Below are 18,246 nucleotides of genomic sequence, written 5' to 3'. Positions count from 1 at the left end.
ACTGGGATGGTTGTGGGGTGGTGTTCAGAGTGGACAGTGATTGGGATTGGTGTGTGGACAGTGACTGGGATGGATGTAGGGGTGGACAGTGACTGGGATGGGTGTGGGGGTGACAGTGACTGGGAAGGGTGTGGGGGTGGACAGTGACTGGGATGGGTGTGGGGGTGACAGTGACTGGGATGTGTGTGGGGGTGGACAGTGACTGGGATGGGTGTGGGGGTGGACAGTGACTGGGATGTGTGTGGGGGTGACAGTGACTGGGATGTGTGTGGGGGTGACAGCGACTGGGATGGGGTCACCGTTCCTGATGGGAAACTGTTTGGTGCTTGCTGTCCCACAGCTGTAGGTGGGGATTACTGGCGACTACTGAACCCAGGAGATTATGAAATCACAGCAACAGCAGATGGTTTTTACCCAGCGACTCAGACGTGTCGGGTCCGATACAGTCGACGGCCAACAATCTGTGACTTTGTCCTGACTGCGAGACCACGTGCAGAGCTCAGCAGCAAACAAGGTCCAGTGTCCAGGGGACCTGTGCGGTGGGTTCGCAAAACCAGAGGAAGGAGGAGACGGCAGTGAGCACTCACACACCACTCTCACACACTCATCACTCTTCCACACTCACTTACACACACACTCACTAGCGCACGCACTCTCGTGCACACACACAAACACATGAATAGTCACACTCTCTCTCACTCTCACACACACTCACACACACACACACACACACACTCTCACTCACACACACACCTTTCTCACACACTCTCTCTCTCTCTCTATCACACACTCACACACACACACTCTCTCTCTCTCTCACACACTCTCTCTCTCTCTCACACACACACTCTCTCTCCCTCTCACACACACACCTTTCTCTCACACACTCTCTCTCTCTCTCTCACACACACACACACACACACACACACACTCTCTCTCTCACACATACTCTCACACTCTCTCTCACTCACTCACTCACACACACACACACTCTCTCTCTCTCACACACACACACCTTTCTCTCTCACACACTCTCTCTCTCTCACACACACACTCTCTCTGTCACACACACTCACACACACTCTCTCTCTCTCTCACACACATACTCACACATTCTGTCTCACTCACTCACTGACACACACACACTCTCTCTCTCACACACACACCTTTCTCTCACACACTCTCTCTCTCTCTCTCACACACACCTTTCTCTCACACACTCTCTCTCTCACACACACACACACACACACACAAAACTTTGTCTCACGCACACACACACTGTCTCTCTCGCACACACAACTTTCTCTCTCACACACTGTCTCTCTCACACACTGTCTCTCTCTCTCTCTCTCACACACACACACAGTCAGACACACGCACACATACACACGCACACACCCACAGTCAGACACACACAGTCTCTCACACACCCCTGCCACAGAGGGGTTGGCCTGTCTTGCTCTGTCTCTGCGCCCCTAGGGCCTCTTCCTGGGAGTGAGCTGCTCTGCTTCAGACATGACAGCGCTCCCAGTCAAGCTGTTCCATCGGCCACCATCATCCTCTTCCGAAAACCCTTGGACAACACTCGGGACGCTGGCCCTGTCAAGAAAGGCAGAATGATCTACTTCTCTATAATCTCATTTCGAAGCCATTCAGCCCCTCAGCCTGTGTGAGACAAACAGGCAGAGACCGTTCGGCCCTCTCAGCTCTGATGTACTATCAGTGTGAAGGAGGGGGCACAATGAAGTGAATGGCTTGCTTGCTCTGGTTAGTCAGCTGTTGGCTGTGAGGGTGCTGGTTACCCCCAGGGCTGTCTATTGCCAGAGTGTGCTGGGGCATGGGTCACCTACAGCCACAAGGCAGCCATGGGCTCTCTGTGGCCGGCAGTTGGATTCATGGAGCGGGTACAGTGCGCACGGAGGCTACTCGGCCCATCGTACCTGCAGTGGTTCTGTGATCTGACTACAACGCCCTGCTTTTGCCCTATACCCCTGCACACCATCTCTATCCAAATAACGATCCAGTATTCTACTGAAGCTGCCTCCATCACACTCCCAGGCAGCACACCCTAACTACTCACTGTGTGAAACTTTTCTCTCTCATTCCCCTCAACTCTGCACGTCACTTACAATCCTGGCCCTCCTTGCTCTTATTTCTTTTATGAGCAGCAACAGTTCCGCCCCATCTCCTCTGTCTCGCCCATTCCTGATTTTGACAACCTGGATCAAATCTCCTCTCAGCCTTCTGCTCTCCAAGGAAGGAGAACAGTCCCTGCTTTTTCAAACTGGCCTGAGGTTCCTCATTGCTGGATCCAATCTGGAAAACTAGAAAACAGGAGCAGGATGAGGCCATTCAGCCCTTCATAGCTAATGACCCAACCCAATAGCCTGTTCCTATTCTTCCCCTCATATCCTTTCATCCCTTCAGCCCCAAGGGCTATATTCCAATCCCAATTCCATGTTTTTGCCTGCTTTTTGTGGCCATGATGACTCCTGGTTAAGGACTCCCCAGTCATCAGGAATTGCTGCTGTCTCGTCCTGTTAGAATTTTACAGGTTCCTCGGAGAAGGCCCCATCTCCTTCTAAACTCCAGTGAATATAATCCTAACTGATCCTGTCTCTCTTCAAACATCCCAGGAATCAGTCTCCGGAACCTTTGTTGCACTCCCTTCATTGGGAGGGATAAGGAGACCAAAACTGTGCACAATAATCCTGCTGTGGCCTCACCAAGGCCCCGTATCACTGCAGCAAGACATCCTTGTTCCTGTACCTGAATCCTGTTGCTCTGAAGGCCAACATACCATTTACCGCCTGCTTACCTTCAGCAACTGATGCACAAGGACACCCAGGTCCCGCTGCACACTCTCCCTTTCCCAGAATATCACCACGCGGATAAAAGCCTGCCTTCCCGTGTTTATAGCCTCACGCTCATCCGCATAACACTGCAGCTGCCCAGGATTTCCGCACTCACTCAGCCTTTCCTAGTTACATCTCTGCATCCCCCTCACAGCTTACCCTCCCTCCCACCCAGCCAGCTTTGAGTTGTTCGCTGTGCTTTGGACACTTTGCCCAGTTTAGGCATTAAAAACACTTTACCCAGCTGCTCTTGACTTTGAGGTGAGGAGAGGCACAGAATTCAGTTTGTAGTTCTATTTGATTTTATTAAAAACAATTCCTTATTAAAACCATCATGTGAACATTTCCCAAATTTCTACAATGTTCCTCTCTACTCAGCTGTATTGGTCTGAAAAAGGATATTACTCACAGCGATCCACGTGTTGGAGCTGGGCTGTTGGAATCCCCTCTGGAATACAGGCCTGGCTCTCTCTCAGAAAATAGCCGATTTATTCCTACTTGTTGTTTCCTGTATGCAAACTGATGTTTTTGTTAACCACAGCAGTATATTCCCCTGAATGCCATGTGCTTGAAATTGACACATTGATCTCTTGTGCGAAACTTTGTCAAAAATATTCTGAAAGTCCAGACAAATCACACCTACTGGCTCCTTCAATCAAACATTCCCAACAATTTGTGAAGCTTGATTTCCCTTTTGTAAACCCATTCTGACTGGGTCTGTTTCTGCAATAATAGGAACTGCAGATGCTAGAGAATCCGAGATAACAAGGTGTGAAGCTGAGTGAACACAGCAGGCCAAGCAACATTAGAGGGGCAGGAAAGCTGACATTTCGGGCCTAGACCCTTCCACTGGTTTTCTAAGTGCTCTGCTGTAAAATCCTTGCTAATGGACCAATGTCAGAATCACTGGTTTTTCACTGCCTGTTGTCTCTCTAATGCCATCTTTAAACAGTGAGGTTACGTTAGCTACCCTCCAATCTGTGCAAACTGTTCCAGAATCCACGGCCATTTCCTTCAGTAGATTATCAGGCCCTGAGAATTGATTGACCTTCGATCCCATCAAAGTCTCCAGCACCATTTCTGGACAAACGTGCTTCAGTTTCTCCCTCTGTGTTCCCCATCATTTCTGGGAGGAACAAAAGAGAAGTATAGCACAGAAACAGGCCCTTCGGCCCTCCAAGCCTTTGCCAACCATCATGCCCTGACTAAACTAAAAAACAAACTTTCTGCCCTGATTTAGTCTGTCTTCCTCCATTCCCTCCCTCTTCATGTAACCATCTAGATGCTTCTTAAATGTTGCCAACCTGCCTGCTTCTACCACCTCTTCTGGCAGTGCATTCCGAGCTCCTACCCACTCTCTGCATGAAACCTACCCTTGCACATCTCCTTTAAACTACCCCCTCTCACCTAGTGCCTGTGCCCCTCGTAATTGAAACTTCATCCCTGGGAAAAAGCCTCTGACTATCCACCCTATCTCTGCCTCTCATAATTATGTAGACCTCGGTCAGGTCTCCTCTCAGCTGCTGTCTTTCCAATCTAGCCTTTTTAACCTTTCCTCATAGACAATGCCCTCTAGTCTGGGCAATATCCTTCTCTGCAGTCTCTCCAAAGCTTCCACATCCTTCTGGTAGTGTGGCGACCAGAACTGTACACAATAGTCCACATGCGCCTGACAAGGGCTTTATATAGCTGTAACACGGTGTGCAATCTCAAAGCCCCAGCCGATGAAGGCAAGCATGCCATATGTCTTCTTAGTCACTTTGGCCACCTGTGTTGCTACTTTTAGGGAAATGTGGGACTTACTAATCAGACCACCCGCATTTTCCTCTAGATCATTTGTATATGCTGCAAACAACTGAGGGCCTAAGACTGATCCCTGTGGAACACCACTAGTTATTGATCTCCATTCTGAAAAACATCCTTCCACTGTTACCCTCTGTCTTCTATGGCCAAGCCAGTTTTGTATCCATCTAGCCAGCCCATCCTAGATCCCATGTGATTTTAGCTTTTGTACCAATCTGCCATGTGGGAATTTATCAAATGTCTTACTAAGTCCTTCCCTCATCAATTATCTTTGTCACCTCTTCAAAAAATTCCATCAGGCTGGTGAGACATGATCTTCCCTGTACAAAACCATGCTGCCTATCATGAACTAGTCCATTTTCTTCCAAAGATACATATGTCTTGTCCTTTAGTATCTTCCCCAAGAGCTTCCCTGCCACAGATGTCAGGATCACCAGCCAATAATTTCCTAGATTATCCCTATCACCTGTCCTGTCTCATTCCCTGGTACCAAAGTCTAATATGTCCTTGTCTCTGGTTGGATTGTAAATATGTGGTCTCAAAAAGCTCTCCTGGACACGTCTAACAAACTGCTCTCCATCTGCTGTAAGGGAGTCCCAGTCAATGAGAGGAAAGTTGAAGTCATGTGCCACAACTACCCTGTTTTTTTGCACGTCTTTCCAGTGTCTGACTATATATTTGCCCCCCTGTCTCCCGAGGGCTGTTGGGAGGTCTACAGAAAACTGCCAACCTTGTGATCTCACCATTTCTATTCCTGAGCTCCACCCATAATGCCTCACTGCAAGATCCCTCCGATGTATCCTCCCTCAATACAGCTGTGAATGTGATCCCTAATCAGCAATGCAACTCCCCCACCCCTTCTGTTTCCCTTTCTGTCCCCCGCTAAAACAGCAATATCCTCATATGTTAAGCCACCAGTCCTACCCCTCCTTTAACCATGTCTCCGTCGCGGCAATAGCATTATAATTCCATGCAGTATTTCACGCTCTTAGTTCATCTGCTTTACCAGTTATACTTCTTGCATGGAAGTGAATGCACTCCAGACCTCCAGTCCCTCTGAGCCATGCAAGCTCCCTGTGCCTGCTCTTACTCTTACAGTCTCTCCCTTGTCTCCAGTCCCTGCACATACTGACCTGTTGTTCTGGTTCCAATCCCCTGCTAGTTTAAACCCTCCTGAAGAACTCTGGATATTGGTGCCCCTCCAGTTCAGGTGCAGCCCGTCCTTCTTGTACAGGTCCCACGCTCGCCAGAAGATATCCCAATGATCCACACATCTGAATCACTCCCTCGTACCACCAGCTCTGTAGCCACATGTTTAACTGGACTTGCTGTCTATTCCTGGCCTCACTAGCCCATGACACACATAGCAATACTGAGATTACTACTTTGCTTTTCCTGCTTTTTAGCTCACTACCCAATTCCCCGAACTGTCCGTGCAGGACCTCTTCCCTCTTCCTCCCGATGTCATTTGTGCCAATGTGGGCCGTGATTTGTCTGTGTTTACCCCCCCATTTCAGGATGTCCTGTACCTGCTCAGAGACATCCGGAACGCTGGCATCGGGGAGGTAACACACCATCCTGGAGTCTCGTTCAGAAATGCCTGTTGGTGCCCCTAACTAGTGAGTCTCTAACCACTATCGCACACATAGATCGTGCGCGACCCTGCCCTCCAGCACAGCCTGTTATGGTGCCCCAGGCCTGGCTGCTGCTGTAAAAGTCCCCTGAGAGGCCAACGCCCAAACAGTAGCCAAAATGGCATACCTGTTAGAGAGGGGAATAGCCACAGGAGACTCCTGCACTACCTTCCTGCCTCTCCTGGCAGTCACCCATCTACTGCAGTGTGACTACCTCTTTGTATCACAGTCTCTGCCTTGTATGCTCCCCAATGTGTCTCACTGCCACTCCAACCAAACCTCATAGTCTGCGGGGACCTGCAGCCCATGACATTTCCTGCAGGCACAGTGGTCAGGGACACTAGACTGTTCCCCAGTCACAGACATTGGTCAGAGGAGCACTGCATGCCCTAATCATCATGTCTGACACTTATACACTTTTAAAAAGGATAAGAATCTTACCTGGCCTGTCCTCCTTGCAGTGCCCTTTTTCTGATCAGAGGAAGTTGGTGGGAAGTAAACACTAATGTAGTGTTTCAGGTTTAATAACTGCTTTACTGTGATATTCAGACCAGTTATTTCTCCTTTAACTCCTCCCACTTCCTACAAACTAAAAGGGGATGGCTATGGGTACACACGTGGGCCTGAGCTATGCCTGCCTTTTTGTAGGATATGTGGTACAGTCCCTCTTCCACAACTACGCTGGGCCCATTCCTTTCTTCGCTATATCGAAGACTGTATCGGTGCAAACTCACCAACACCTTTCTGGGGTGGCACGGTGGCTCGGTGGTTAGCACGGCAGCCTCACAGCACCAGGGACCCGGGTTCGATTCCAGCCTCAGGCAGCCGACTGTGTGGAGTTTGCACATTCTCCCCGTGTCTGCGTGGGTTTCCTCCGGGTGCTCCGGTTTCTTCCCACAGTCCAAAGATGTGCAGGCTCGGTGGTTGGGCAATTTAGCAAGGCCAAAGTGCTCAGGGGTGTGTGGGTATAGGGGGATGGGTCTGGGTGGGATGCTGCAAGGGGCGGTGTGGACTTGTTGGGCTGAAGGGCCTGTTTCCACACTGCAAGGAATCTAATGTAATCTAAAAAAAACATGCCCTCAAATTCACGTGGACCACTTCTGATACCTCTCTCCCCTTCCTGGACCTCTCCATGTCCATCTCCAGTAATCAACTCACCACTGACATCCATTCAAAGCCACTGACACCCACAATTACCTCAACTACGCCTCCTCCCACCTACCTTCCTGCAAAAATTCTATCCCATGCTCACAATTCCTCCACCTCTGCTGAATCTGCTCCCAGGATGAGGCATTTTGCACCAGGACTTCCCAGATATCCTCCTACTTTCGAGACTGCAGTTTTCCCTCCTCTGTTATTAAGGATGGCCTCAACCACATCTCCCCTATTTCCTGTGCTTCTGCCCTCAAGACCTCTTCCCGCAACAGCAATAACGATAGCAACCCCTTGGTCCTCACAGAATACCTCACCAACCTCAGAATACAATGCATCACCCTCTGACGTTTCTGCCATCTACAATCAGACCCCACCACCAGAAATCTGTCTCCACCCCATCCGCTTTCAACAGGGTCCATTAACTCTGCAATTCCCCCATCAGCTCCACACACCCTACCAGCCACTCCACCACACCCAGTTCCTTTCCCTGCAACCACAGGAGGTGCTGCACCTGCCCTACACCTCCCCCCAAGACCCCAAACAGTCCTGACAAAGTTGACAGAGATTCACCTGCATTCCATCAAATCGAATTCTGCTGTATCCTTTGCTGCCGATATGGTCTCCTCTATATCAGGGAGACCAAACACAGACTTGGGGATCAGGTTGCGGAGCATCTGTGCACTGCACGCACCAACCAACCCGACCTTCCGGTTGCCATCCACTTTAACTCACCCTCTCACAGTGACATGTCCATCCTTGGTCTTCTCCACTCTCAGAGTGAGATCAAACGTAAACTGGAGGAACAACACATGATATTTTGCCTTGGGAGCTTACAGTCCAATGGTGTCAATATTGACATCACCGTCTAATCCCATGTCCAGTCCTCACCCTCTTGACCTGACCTGACCTAACTACCAATCTTCCTACTCACCTATCCCCTCCACCCTTTCAACTGACCAACCTCATCAACCCCTGACCTGCATCCACCTATCATTATCTCTCTTACCCTTCCACCCATCCTACTCCCCCTCCCTCTCTTTATTTCTGGGCTCCAGCTCCCCCTCCTCAATCCTGACAAAGGGTTTCAGCCCAAAACGTTGACTTTCCTGCTCCTTTGATGCTGTCTGACTTGCTGTGTTTTTCCAGCTCCACACCGATAGGCTCTGGCTTCCAGCATCTGCAGTCCTTACTGTCTGCCAGTCATGGTGGCCGTAATGCTGTCTCCCAGAATTCCTCTGATTGGCATCTCTGGCACCCTCGATTCAATGCTCTTCCTCACTTCAATCACTGAGGGTGTTTTATCACAATCTGCTCGCTGACACACACACTCACACCCCAACACAGACACACAGACACACACACACCGAAACACGCACATATACACTCATTGACACACACACACACCCTGACACACACACACACACACTCACACCCCGACACAGACACACACACACACGCTCACACCCCAACACAGACACACACACACACCAAAACACGCACATATACACTCATTGACACACACACACACACACACACACTCCCCAACACACACGTACACACCCTGACACACACCCCGACACACACACACACACATTCACACCTCCAACACACACACAGACTCACACACACACTCACGCCTCCAACAGACCCACTCACACCTCCAATACACACACACACAGACCCACACACACAGTCACTCCTCCAATACACACACACAGACCCACACAAACACAGACAAACACACACACACACCCCTCCAACACACACACACACACACTCCAACATACTCAGACTCCAGCATACACACAGTCTAATGTTGGGTCCTTGTTATCTAGTTGTTCTGGGGCTGAGTGTAAGACCAGGGAGATGCCGTCAGCACTGGACCTATTATAACAGTAGGTAAATTGTAGTGGATCAGGGCACTCTGGGAGACTGGTGTTGATGTGTGCCATTGCTAACCTCTCCAAGCATTTCACAATGATGGCTGTCAGACCCTTTGGACTTTTTTTTCTCTTCATTTATGGGTGTTGCTGGCTGGCCAGCAGTTCATGCTCATCCCTAGTTGCCCTTGAGAAAGTGGTAGTGAGCTGCCTTCTTGAAATGCTGGAGTCCACCTGCTGTGGGTTGACCCACAATGCCATCAGGGAGGGAATTCCAGGATTTTGACCCAGCAACAGTGAAGGAACGGCAATATATTTCCAAGGCAGGAATGTGAGTGACTCTGAGGGGAACCTGGAGGTGCTGGTGTTCGCATATATCTACTACCCTTGTCCTTCTAGGTGGAAGTGGTTGTGGGATTGGAAGGTGCTGTCTGAGGATCTTTGGTGAATTTCTGCAGTGCATCTTGTAGATAGTACACACTGCTGCGACTGAGTGTCGGTGGTGGAGGGAGTGGATGCTTGTTGATGTGGTGCCAATCAAGCGGCTGCTTTGTCCTGGATGGTGTTGAGCTTCTTGAGTGTTGTTGGGGCTGCCCCCATCCAGGCAAGTGGGGAGTATCCCATCACACTCCTGACTTGTGCCTTGTAGATGGTGGACAGGCTTTGAGGAGTCAGGAGGGGAGTTACTTGCCACAGGATTCCCAGCTTCTGGCCTGCTCTTGTAGTCACTGTGTTAATGTGGTGGGTCCAGTTGAGTTTGGTAACCCCCAGGATGCTGATAGCAGGGGATTCAGTGATGGTAACACCATTGAATGTCAAGGGGCGGTGGGTAGATTGTCTCTTATTGCTGATGGTCATAGCTTGGCATTTGTGTGGCATGAAAGTCACTTGCCACTTGTCAGCCCAAGCCTGGATATTATCCAGACCTCGTTGCATGTGAACATAGACTGCCCAGTGCTGAGTTGCTAGATCTGTGTGAAGTCTGTCCCATTTAGCACGGGGATAGTGCCACACAACACGATGGAGGTTGTTCTTGATGTAAATGTGGGACTTTGTCTCTACAAGGATTGTGCGATGGTCACTGTTACCAACACTGTCATGGTCAGGTACATCTGCAGCCGGCAGATTGTTAAGGATGGGGCTAAGTATGTTTTTCTCTCTTGTTGGTTCCCTCACCACCTGCCGCAGACCCAGTCTCACAGCTGTCCTTTAGGACCTGACCAGCTTGATCAGTAGTAAAGCTGCCGAGCCACTCTTGGTGGTGGACATTGAAATCCCCCACCCAGAGTCCATTGTGTGCCCTTGCCATCCTCAGTGCTTCCTGTAGGTGTTGTTCAGCATTGAGGAGTACTGATTCCTCAGCTGAGGGAGGATGGTATGTTGTAATCAACAGGAGGTTTCCTTGCCCATGTTTAACCTGAAGCCATGAGATTTCATGGGGTGCGGAGTTGAAGTTGAGGACTCCTAGAGCATCGTCCTCCCAACTGTATCCCACTGTGCCACTGCCTCTTCTAGGCCTGCCTGCCAGTGGGACAGCACATATCCAGGGATGGTGGTGTGTGGGACATTGTAAGGTGTGATTCTGAGAGTATGACTGTGTCAGGCCATTGTTTAACTAGTTTGTGAGACATTTCTCCCAATGTTGGCACTAACCCCCAGACGTTAGTGCTTTGCAGGGTTGACAGGGCTGTTTCTGCCATTGTCTTTTCCGGTGCCTGGCTCAATACCAGGTGATCGGTCTGGTTGTATTTCTTTGAGACATTGTAGCTTTTGGTACAGCTGAGTGGCTTGCTGGGCCATTTCAGAGAGCAGTTGAGTCAACCACATTGCTGTAAATCTGGAGTCACATATAGACCAGAGCAGGTGAGGGATGGCAGATTTCCTTCCCTGAAGGACATTAAGGGGTGGTGGTCATTAAGGCACATTGGCTGATTTTAGTTTAGCACTGGGATGACAGCGGTCTTCTAGAAGCATGTGGGAACCTCAGATGGGAGTAAGGAGAGGGTAAAGATGTTTGTGAATATTCCCAGCAGCTGGTGCACACAGGATCTGGGTGCATGGCCAGGGGCTCCTCCCAGGTCAGTCACTTTCCTTGGGTTCACTCTCAAGAAGGCCGATCTGACTTCTGTGGTGGGGATTTCTGGTACAGGTGCACGCAATGCTGTCAGGGCCAGTGACAGCATTTCACTGACCTTCTGTTCAAGGCGAGCACTGAGCTCATGAATAGTCAAGGTCCTTTCCCCAGAGTGGGAGAGTCGAAAACCAGAGGGCAGAGGCTTAAGGTGAGAGGGGAAAGATTTAAAAGGAACCTGAGAGTAACTTTTCCACACAGAAAGTGATGCTTTAATGGGGAAGTGGTGGAGCTGGGTATAACTATAACATTTGGACAGGTACCTGAGTAGGAAAGGTTTAGAGGGATATGGGCCACACACAGGGAAAGCGGACGAGTTCAGTTTAGGAATTCTGGTCAGCATGGACACTGTTTCTGTGCTGTGTGATTCTATGACCCTGTGACACTATGACACTCTCTCATACACACAAAGATGTAAAAGCATAGACACACACACACATACACACACACACACACTCGTGCACACACAGACACTGATGTAAAGACACAGAAGGACACACACAGGCTCTCTCACATACACGAAAGGACAGCGAGGGAGAGACAGAGACACAGATGTAAAGACAAATGCACGTGCACTTTCTTACGCACACACACGAAGACATAGAAAGATACACACAGACTCTTGTACGCACGCACACAGCCACGAGCACACACAGATACAAAGACAGGAAAAGACATACACACATTCGCACACTCTCTCCCTGGGGTGACAGTGGCTGCATAGTATTATTGCTGTTAATCCAGAGACCCAAGTGACGTTCTGGGGACTGGGTTCGAATCCCAACACGGTTAATGGTGGAATTTGAATTCAACAAAATAGCTGGAATTAAGAATCTAATGGTGACTGTGAATCGATTGTCAGGAAAAACCCATTTAGTTCACTAATGCCCTTTAGGGAAGGAAACTGCCATCATTACCTGGTCTGGCCTACATGTGACTCCAGACCCATAGCAAAGGGGTTGGCTCTTAACTGCCCTCTGGGCAATTAGGGATGGGCAGTAAATGCTGCCTGGCCAGCGATACCCTCATCCTGTGAATGAATTTTTTTTAAAAATGATCTCACTTAGGAAAACACACTCGCATGCACACATACCTTCACTCACACCCAGAAATACATGAAAAATTTACACAGAACACATTTCCTATCTCTCTCTCTCACACACACACACACACACACTCTCTCACACGCTTACACAGACACCCATTCTCATGCACATGCCTTCTCACACATGCAGAAAGATGCACACACAAGAACGCAGACACAAACACACGCTTGGCCCATCAAATCGACACGAATTCACCAATGAATATGTTTCAAGATATCAGCACAGTGTGACACTCGAGTCGGCGTTCCTCTGCTTAGCAGTTCCTTTTCCTCGATGCAGCCATTTCTCTGCCTGTACCCAAACCCAATACCCGTGCTCCCCCCAACCCCCGGAGGATGGAGGTGAGACAAGGGGAGATGAATAGTGGCTGGAGTCTAACTGGGAGGGGGGAAAACACGGGTCGAGCCTCGGAGCAGGGAGCAGAGCGAGTCCCGGAGCGGGGCGAGGTCCTGGAGTGGGGAGCAGGTAGAGTCCCAGAGTGGAGAAAGGGGTGAGTCCCGGAGCAGGGAGCAGAGCACGTCCTGGAGTAGGGGAAGTCCTGGAGGGGGGGGGGAGTCCTGGAGGGGGGGGTGGGGGGGGAAGTCCTGGAGAGGGGGGGGGGGTCCTGGAGAGGGGGGGGGTCATGAAGAGGGGGGGGGAAAGTCCTGGAGGGGGGGGGGAGTCCTGGAGAGGGGGGGGTGGAGTGAGGAGGGGGGGGGAGTCCTGGAGAGGGGGGGGTGGAGTGAGGAGGGGGGGGGTGGAAGACCTGGAGAGGGGGGGGTGGAGTGAGGGGGGGGAGTCCTGGAGGGGGGGGGTGGAGTGAGGAGGGGGGGGGGAAGTCCTGGAGAGGGGGGGGGTGAGGAGAGGGGGGGGGCGCGTCCTGGAGTGGGGAACGGGGGGGGGGGCGCGTCCTGGAGTGGGGAACGGGGGGGGCGCATCCTGGAGTGGGGAGTGGGGAACGGGGGGGGGGCGCATCCTGGAGTGGGAAGTGGGGAACGGTGAGGGGGGGGGGGGGCGCATCCTGGAGTGGGGAGTGGGGAACGGGGGGGGGCGTGTCCTGGAGTGGGGAACGGTGGGGGGGGGCGTGTCCTGGAGTGGGGAACGGGGGGGGGGCGCGTCCTGGAGTGGGGAACGGGGGGGGTGGCGTCCTGGAGTGAGGAACGGGGGGGGGCGCATCCTGGAGTGGGGAGTGGGGAACGGGGGGGGGGGGGCGCGTCCTGGAGTGGGGAACGGGGTGGGGGGGGGCGCGTCCTGGAGTGGGGAACGGGGTGGGGGGGCGCGTCCTGGAGTGGGGAACGGAGTGGGGAACGGGGTGGGGGGGGGCACGTCCTGGAGTGGGGAACGGAGTGGGGGGGGGGCGCGTCCTAGAGTGGGGAACGGAGTGGGGAACGGTGGTGGGGGGGGCGCGTCCTGGAGTGTGGAACGGGGGGGGGCGCGTCCTGGAGTGGGGAACGGAGTGGGGAACGGGGTGGGGGGGGGGCGCGTCCTGGAGTGGGGAACGGGGTGGGGGGGGCGCGTCCTGGAGTGGGGAACGGGGTGGGGGGGGGCGCGTCCTGGAGTGGGGAACGGGGTGGGGTGGGGGGCGCGTCCTGGAGTGGGGAACAGGGGGGGGGGCGCGTCCTGGAGTGGGTAACGGGTGGGGGGGAGGCGCGTCCTGGAGTGGGGAACGGGGGGGGGGGGCGCGTCCTGGAGAGGGGAACGGGGGGGGGGGTCGCGTCCTGGAGTGGGGAACGGGGTGGGGGGGGCGCGTCCTGGAGTGGGGAACGGGGGGGGGGCGCGTCCTGGAGTGGGGAACAGCGTGGGGGGGGGGGCGCGTCCTGGAGTGGGGAACGAGGGGGGGGCGCGTCCTGGAGTGGGGAACGGGGGGGGCGCGTCCTGGAGTGGGGAACGGTGGGGGGGGGAGCATCCTGGAGTGGGGAGTGGGGAGTGGGGAACCGGGGGGGGGGGGCGCATCCTGGAGTGGGGAGTGGGGAACGGTGGGGGGGGGGGCGCATCCTGGAGTGGGGCGTGGGGAACGGGGGGGGGGGCGTGTCCTGGAGTGGGGAACGGGGGGTCGCGTGCTGGAGTGGGGAACGGGGGGGGGGGGGGCGTCCTGGAGTGGGGAACGGGGGGGGGCGCATCCTGGAGTGGGGAGTGGGGAACGGGGGGGGGAGCGCATCCTGGAGTGGGGAACGGGGGGGGGGGGGCGCGTCCTGGAGTGGGGAACGGGGGGGGGGCGCGTCCTGGAGTGGGGAACGGGGGGGGCGCGTCCTGGAGTGGGGAACGGGGGTGGGGGGCCGCGTCCTGGAGTGGGGAACGGTGGGGGGGCGCGTCCTGGAGTGGGGAACGGGGGGGCGCGTCCTGGAGTGGGGAACGGGAGTGGGGGGGGGCGCGTCCTGGAGTGGGGAAAGGTGGGGGGGCGCGTCCTGGAGTGGGGAATGGGGGCGCGTCCTGGAGTGGGGAATGGGTGGGGGGGCGCGTCCTGGAGTGGGGAACGGGGGAGGGGGGCGCGCGTCCTGGAGTGGGGAACGGGGGCGGGCGCGTCCTGGAGTGGGGAATGGGGGGGGGGGGCGCGTCCTGGAGTGGGGAATGGGGGGGGGGCGCGTCCTGGAGTGGGGAATGGGGGTGGGGGGGCGCGTCCTGGAGTGGGGAACGGGGGGGGGGCGCGTCCTGGAGTGGGTAAAGGGTGGGGGGGAGGCGCGTCCTGGAGTGGGGAACGGGGGGGGGGGCGCGTCCTGGAGTGGGTAAAGGGTGGGGGGGAGGCGCGTCCTGGAGTGGGGAACGGGGGGGGGGGCGCGTCCTGGAGAGGGGAACGGGGAGGGGGGGGCGCGTCCTGGAGTGGGGAACAGGGTGGGGGGGGGCGCGTCCTGGAGTGGGGAACGGGGGGGGGGCGCGTCCTGGAGTGGGGAACAGCGTGGTGGGGGGGGGGCGCGTCCTGGAGTGGGGAACGAGGGGGGGGCGCGTCCTGGAGTGGGGAACGGGGGGGGCGCGTCCTGGAGTGGGGAACGGTGGGGGGGGGAGCATCCTGGAGTGGGGAACCGGGGGGGGGGGACGCATCCTGGAGTGGGGAATGGGGAACGGGGGGGGGGCGCATCCTGGAGTGGGGAGTGGGGAACGGTGGGGGGGGGGCGCATCCTGGAGTGGGGCGTGGGGAACGGGGGGGGGGCGTGTCCTGGAGTGGGGAACGGGGGGTCGCGTGCTGGAGTGGGGAACGGGGGGGGGGCGTCCTGGAGTGGGGAACGGGGGGGGGCGCATCCTGGAGTGGGGAGTGGGGAACGGGGGGGGGAGCACATCCTGGAGTGGGGAACGGGGGGGGGGGCGTCCTGGAGTGGGGAACGGGGGGGGGGGGCGCGTCCTGGAGTGGGGAACGGGGGGGGGCGCGTCCTGGAGTGGGGAACGGGGGTGGGGGGCCGCGTCCTGGAGTGGGGAACGGGGGGGGGGCGCGTCCTGGAGTGGGGAACGGGGGGGCGCGTCCTGGAGTGGGGAACGGGAGTGGGGGGGGGCGCGTCCTGGAGTGGGGAAAGGTGGGGGGGCGCGTCCTGGAGTGGGGAATGGGGGCGCGTCCTGGAGTGGGGAATGGGTGGGGGGGCGCGTCCTGGAGTGGGGAATGGTGGGGGTGGGGCGCGCGTCCTGGAGTGGGGAACGGGGGCGGGCGCGTCCTGGAGTGGGGAATGGGGGGGGGGGGCGCGTCCTGGAGTGGGGAATGGGGGGGTGGCGCGTCCTGGAGTGGGGAACGGGGGTGGGGGGCGCGTCCTGGAGTGGGGAACTGGGGGGGGGGCGCGTCCTGGAGTGGGGAACGGGGGAAGGGGCGCGTCCTGGAGTGGGGAACGGGGGCGCATCCTGGAGTGGGGAATGGTGGGGGGGGGGCGGCGCGTCCTGGAGTGGGGAACCGGGGGGGGGGGGCGCGTCCGGGAGTGGGGAACGAGTGGGGAACGAGTGGGGAACGGGGGGGGGGGGGCGCGTCCTGGAGTGGGGAACGGGCGGGGGGGGGGCGCGTCCTGGAGTGGGGAACGGGGGGGGGGCGCGTCCTGGAGTGGGGAACGCGGGTGGGGCGCGTCCGGGAGTGGGGAACGGGAGTGGGGGGGGGGGCACGTCCTGGAGTGGGAATGGGAGTGGGGGGGGCGCGTCCTGGAGTGGTGATTGGGGGGAGGGGGGCGCGTCCTGGAGTGGGGGAGGGGGGCGCGTCCTGGAGTGGGGAATGGGGGGGGGGTGCGTCCTGGAGCGGGGAATGGGGGGGGCGCGTCCTGGAGTGGGGAATGGCGGGGGGGGCGCGTCCTGGAGTGGGGAACGGGGAACGGGGGGGGCGCGTCCTGGAGTGGGGAATGGGGGTGGGGGGGGCGCGTCCTGGAGTGGTGATTGGGGGGAGGGGGGCGCGTCCTGGAGTGGGGAATGGGGGCGCGTCCTGGAGTGGGGAATGGGGGGGGGCGCGTCCTGGAGTGGGGAACGGGAGTGGGGGGGGCGCGTCCGGGAGTGGGGAACGGCGGGGGGGGCCGTCCTGGAGTGGGGAGCGGGGGTGGAGGGGGGCGTCCCGGAGCGGGGAGAGTCCCGGAGAGGGGAGAGGAGCGAGTCCTGGAGAGGGGAGAGTCCCGGAGCGGGAGAGGGGAGAGTCCCGGATCGGGAGAGGGGAGAGAGGCGAGTCCCAGAGCGGGAAACGGGGAGAGGGGCGAATCCCGGAGCGGGGAGAGTCCCAGAGCGGGGAGAGGGTTGTGTCCTGGAGTGGGGAGAGGGGAGAGGAGCGAGTCCCAAAGTGGGGAGAGTCCAAGAGCGGGGAGAGGGTCGAGTCCTGGAGCCTGGAGGGGGAAGAGGGGCGAGGGACGAGTCCTGGAGTGGGGAGAGTCCCGGAGAGGGGAGGGGAGGGGAGGGGGTGAGGGGCGGGTCCCGGAGAGGGGAGGGGAGGGGAGGGGGTGTGGGGCGGGTCCCGGAGAGGGGAGGGGAGGGGAGGGGGTGAGGGGCGGGTCCCGGAGAGGGGAGGGGAGTGGGTGAGGGGCGGGTCCCGGAGCGGGGAGAGGGGTGAGTCCCAAAGTGGGGAGTGTCCTAGAGCGGGGAGAGGGGCGAGTCCCAGACTGGGGAGAGTCCCGGAGAGGGGAGAGTCCCGGAGCGGGAGGCGGGGAGAGGGGCGAGTCCCGGAGCGGGGAGAGTCCCGGAGTGGGGAGAGGGGCGAGTCCCAAAGCGGGGAGTGTCCAAGAGCGGGGAGAGGGGCGAGTCCCAGCACGGGGAGAGGGTCGAGTCCTGGAGCGGGGAGAGTCCCGGAGAGGGGAGGGAAGGGGGTGAGGGGCGGGTCCCGGAGCAGGGAGAGGGGTGAGTCCCAAAGTGGGGAGTGTCCTAGAGCGGGGAGAGGGGCGAGTCCCGGAGTGGGGACAGTCTCGGAGCAGGGAGCGGGGCGAGTCCTGGAGCGGGAGGCGGGGAGAGGGGCGAGTCCCGGAGTGGGGAGAGGGGTGAGGAGCGAGTCCTGGAGCGAGGAGATTCCCGGAGAGGGGTGAGGGGCGAGTCCTGGAGCGGGGAGATTCCCGGAGAGGGGTGAGGGGCGTGTCCTGGAGCGGGGAGAGGGGAGAGGGGCGAGTCCTGGAGCTGGGAGAGTCCCAGCGAGGGGCGAGGGGCGAGGGTCGAGTCCTGGAGCAGGGCGAGTCCCGGAGCGGGGAGAGGGTCGAGTCCCGGAGCGGGGAGAGGGTCGAGTCCCGGAGCAGGGAGATTGGCAAGTCCTGGAGCGGGGCGAATCCCAGAGCG

At 57.1% G+C, this 18,246-nt stretch overlaps 1 protein-coding gene across 1 annotated transcript in view; it reads left to right on the top strand.

Annotated features, from left to right (window-relative positions):
- Positions 1-3,151, top strand: part of LOC125456136 (inactive carboxypeptidase-like protein X2) — an 83,550-nt gene extending 80,399 nt beyond the window's left edge. The window contains exon 14 of the mRNA XM_059650821.1: positions 341-3,151. Within this exon, the coding sequence (XP_059506804.1) occupies positions 341-579 (239 nt within the window). The 3' untranslated portion in view covers positions 580-3,151. The remainder of the gene's footprint in view (positions 1-340) is intronic.
- Positions 3,152-18,246: the final 15,095 nt, after the last annotated feature.

This window comes from Stegostoma tigrinum, chromosome 1 (assembly GCF_030684315.1).
Source record: "Stegostoma tigrinum isolate sSteTig4 chromosome 1, sSteTig4.hap1, whole genome shotgun sequence".
Lineage (NCBI taxonomy): Eukaryota > Metazoa > Chordata > Chondrichthyes > Orectolobiformes > Stegostomatidae > Stegostoma > Stegostoma tigrinum.
This window is presented reverse-complemented; position numbering and strand designations above follow the sequence as displayed.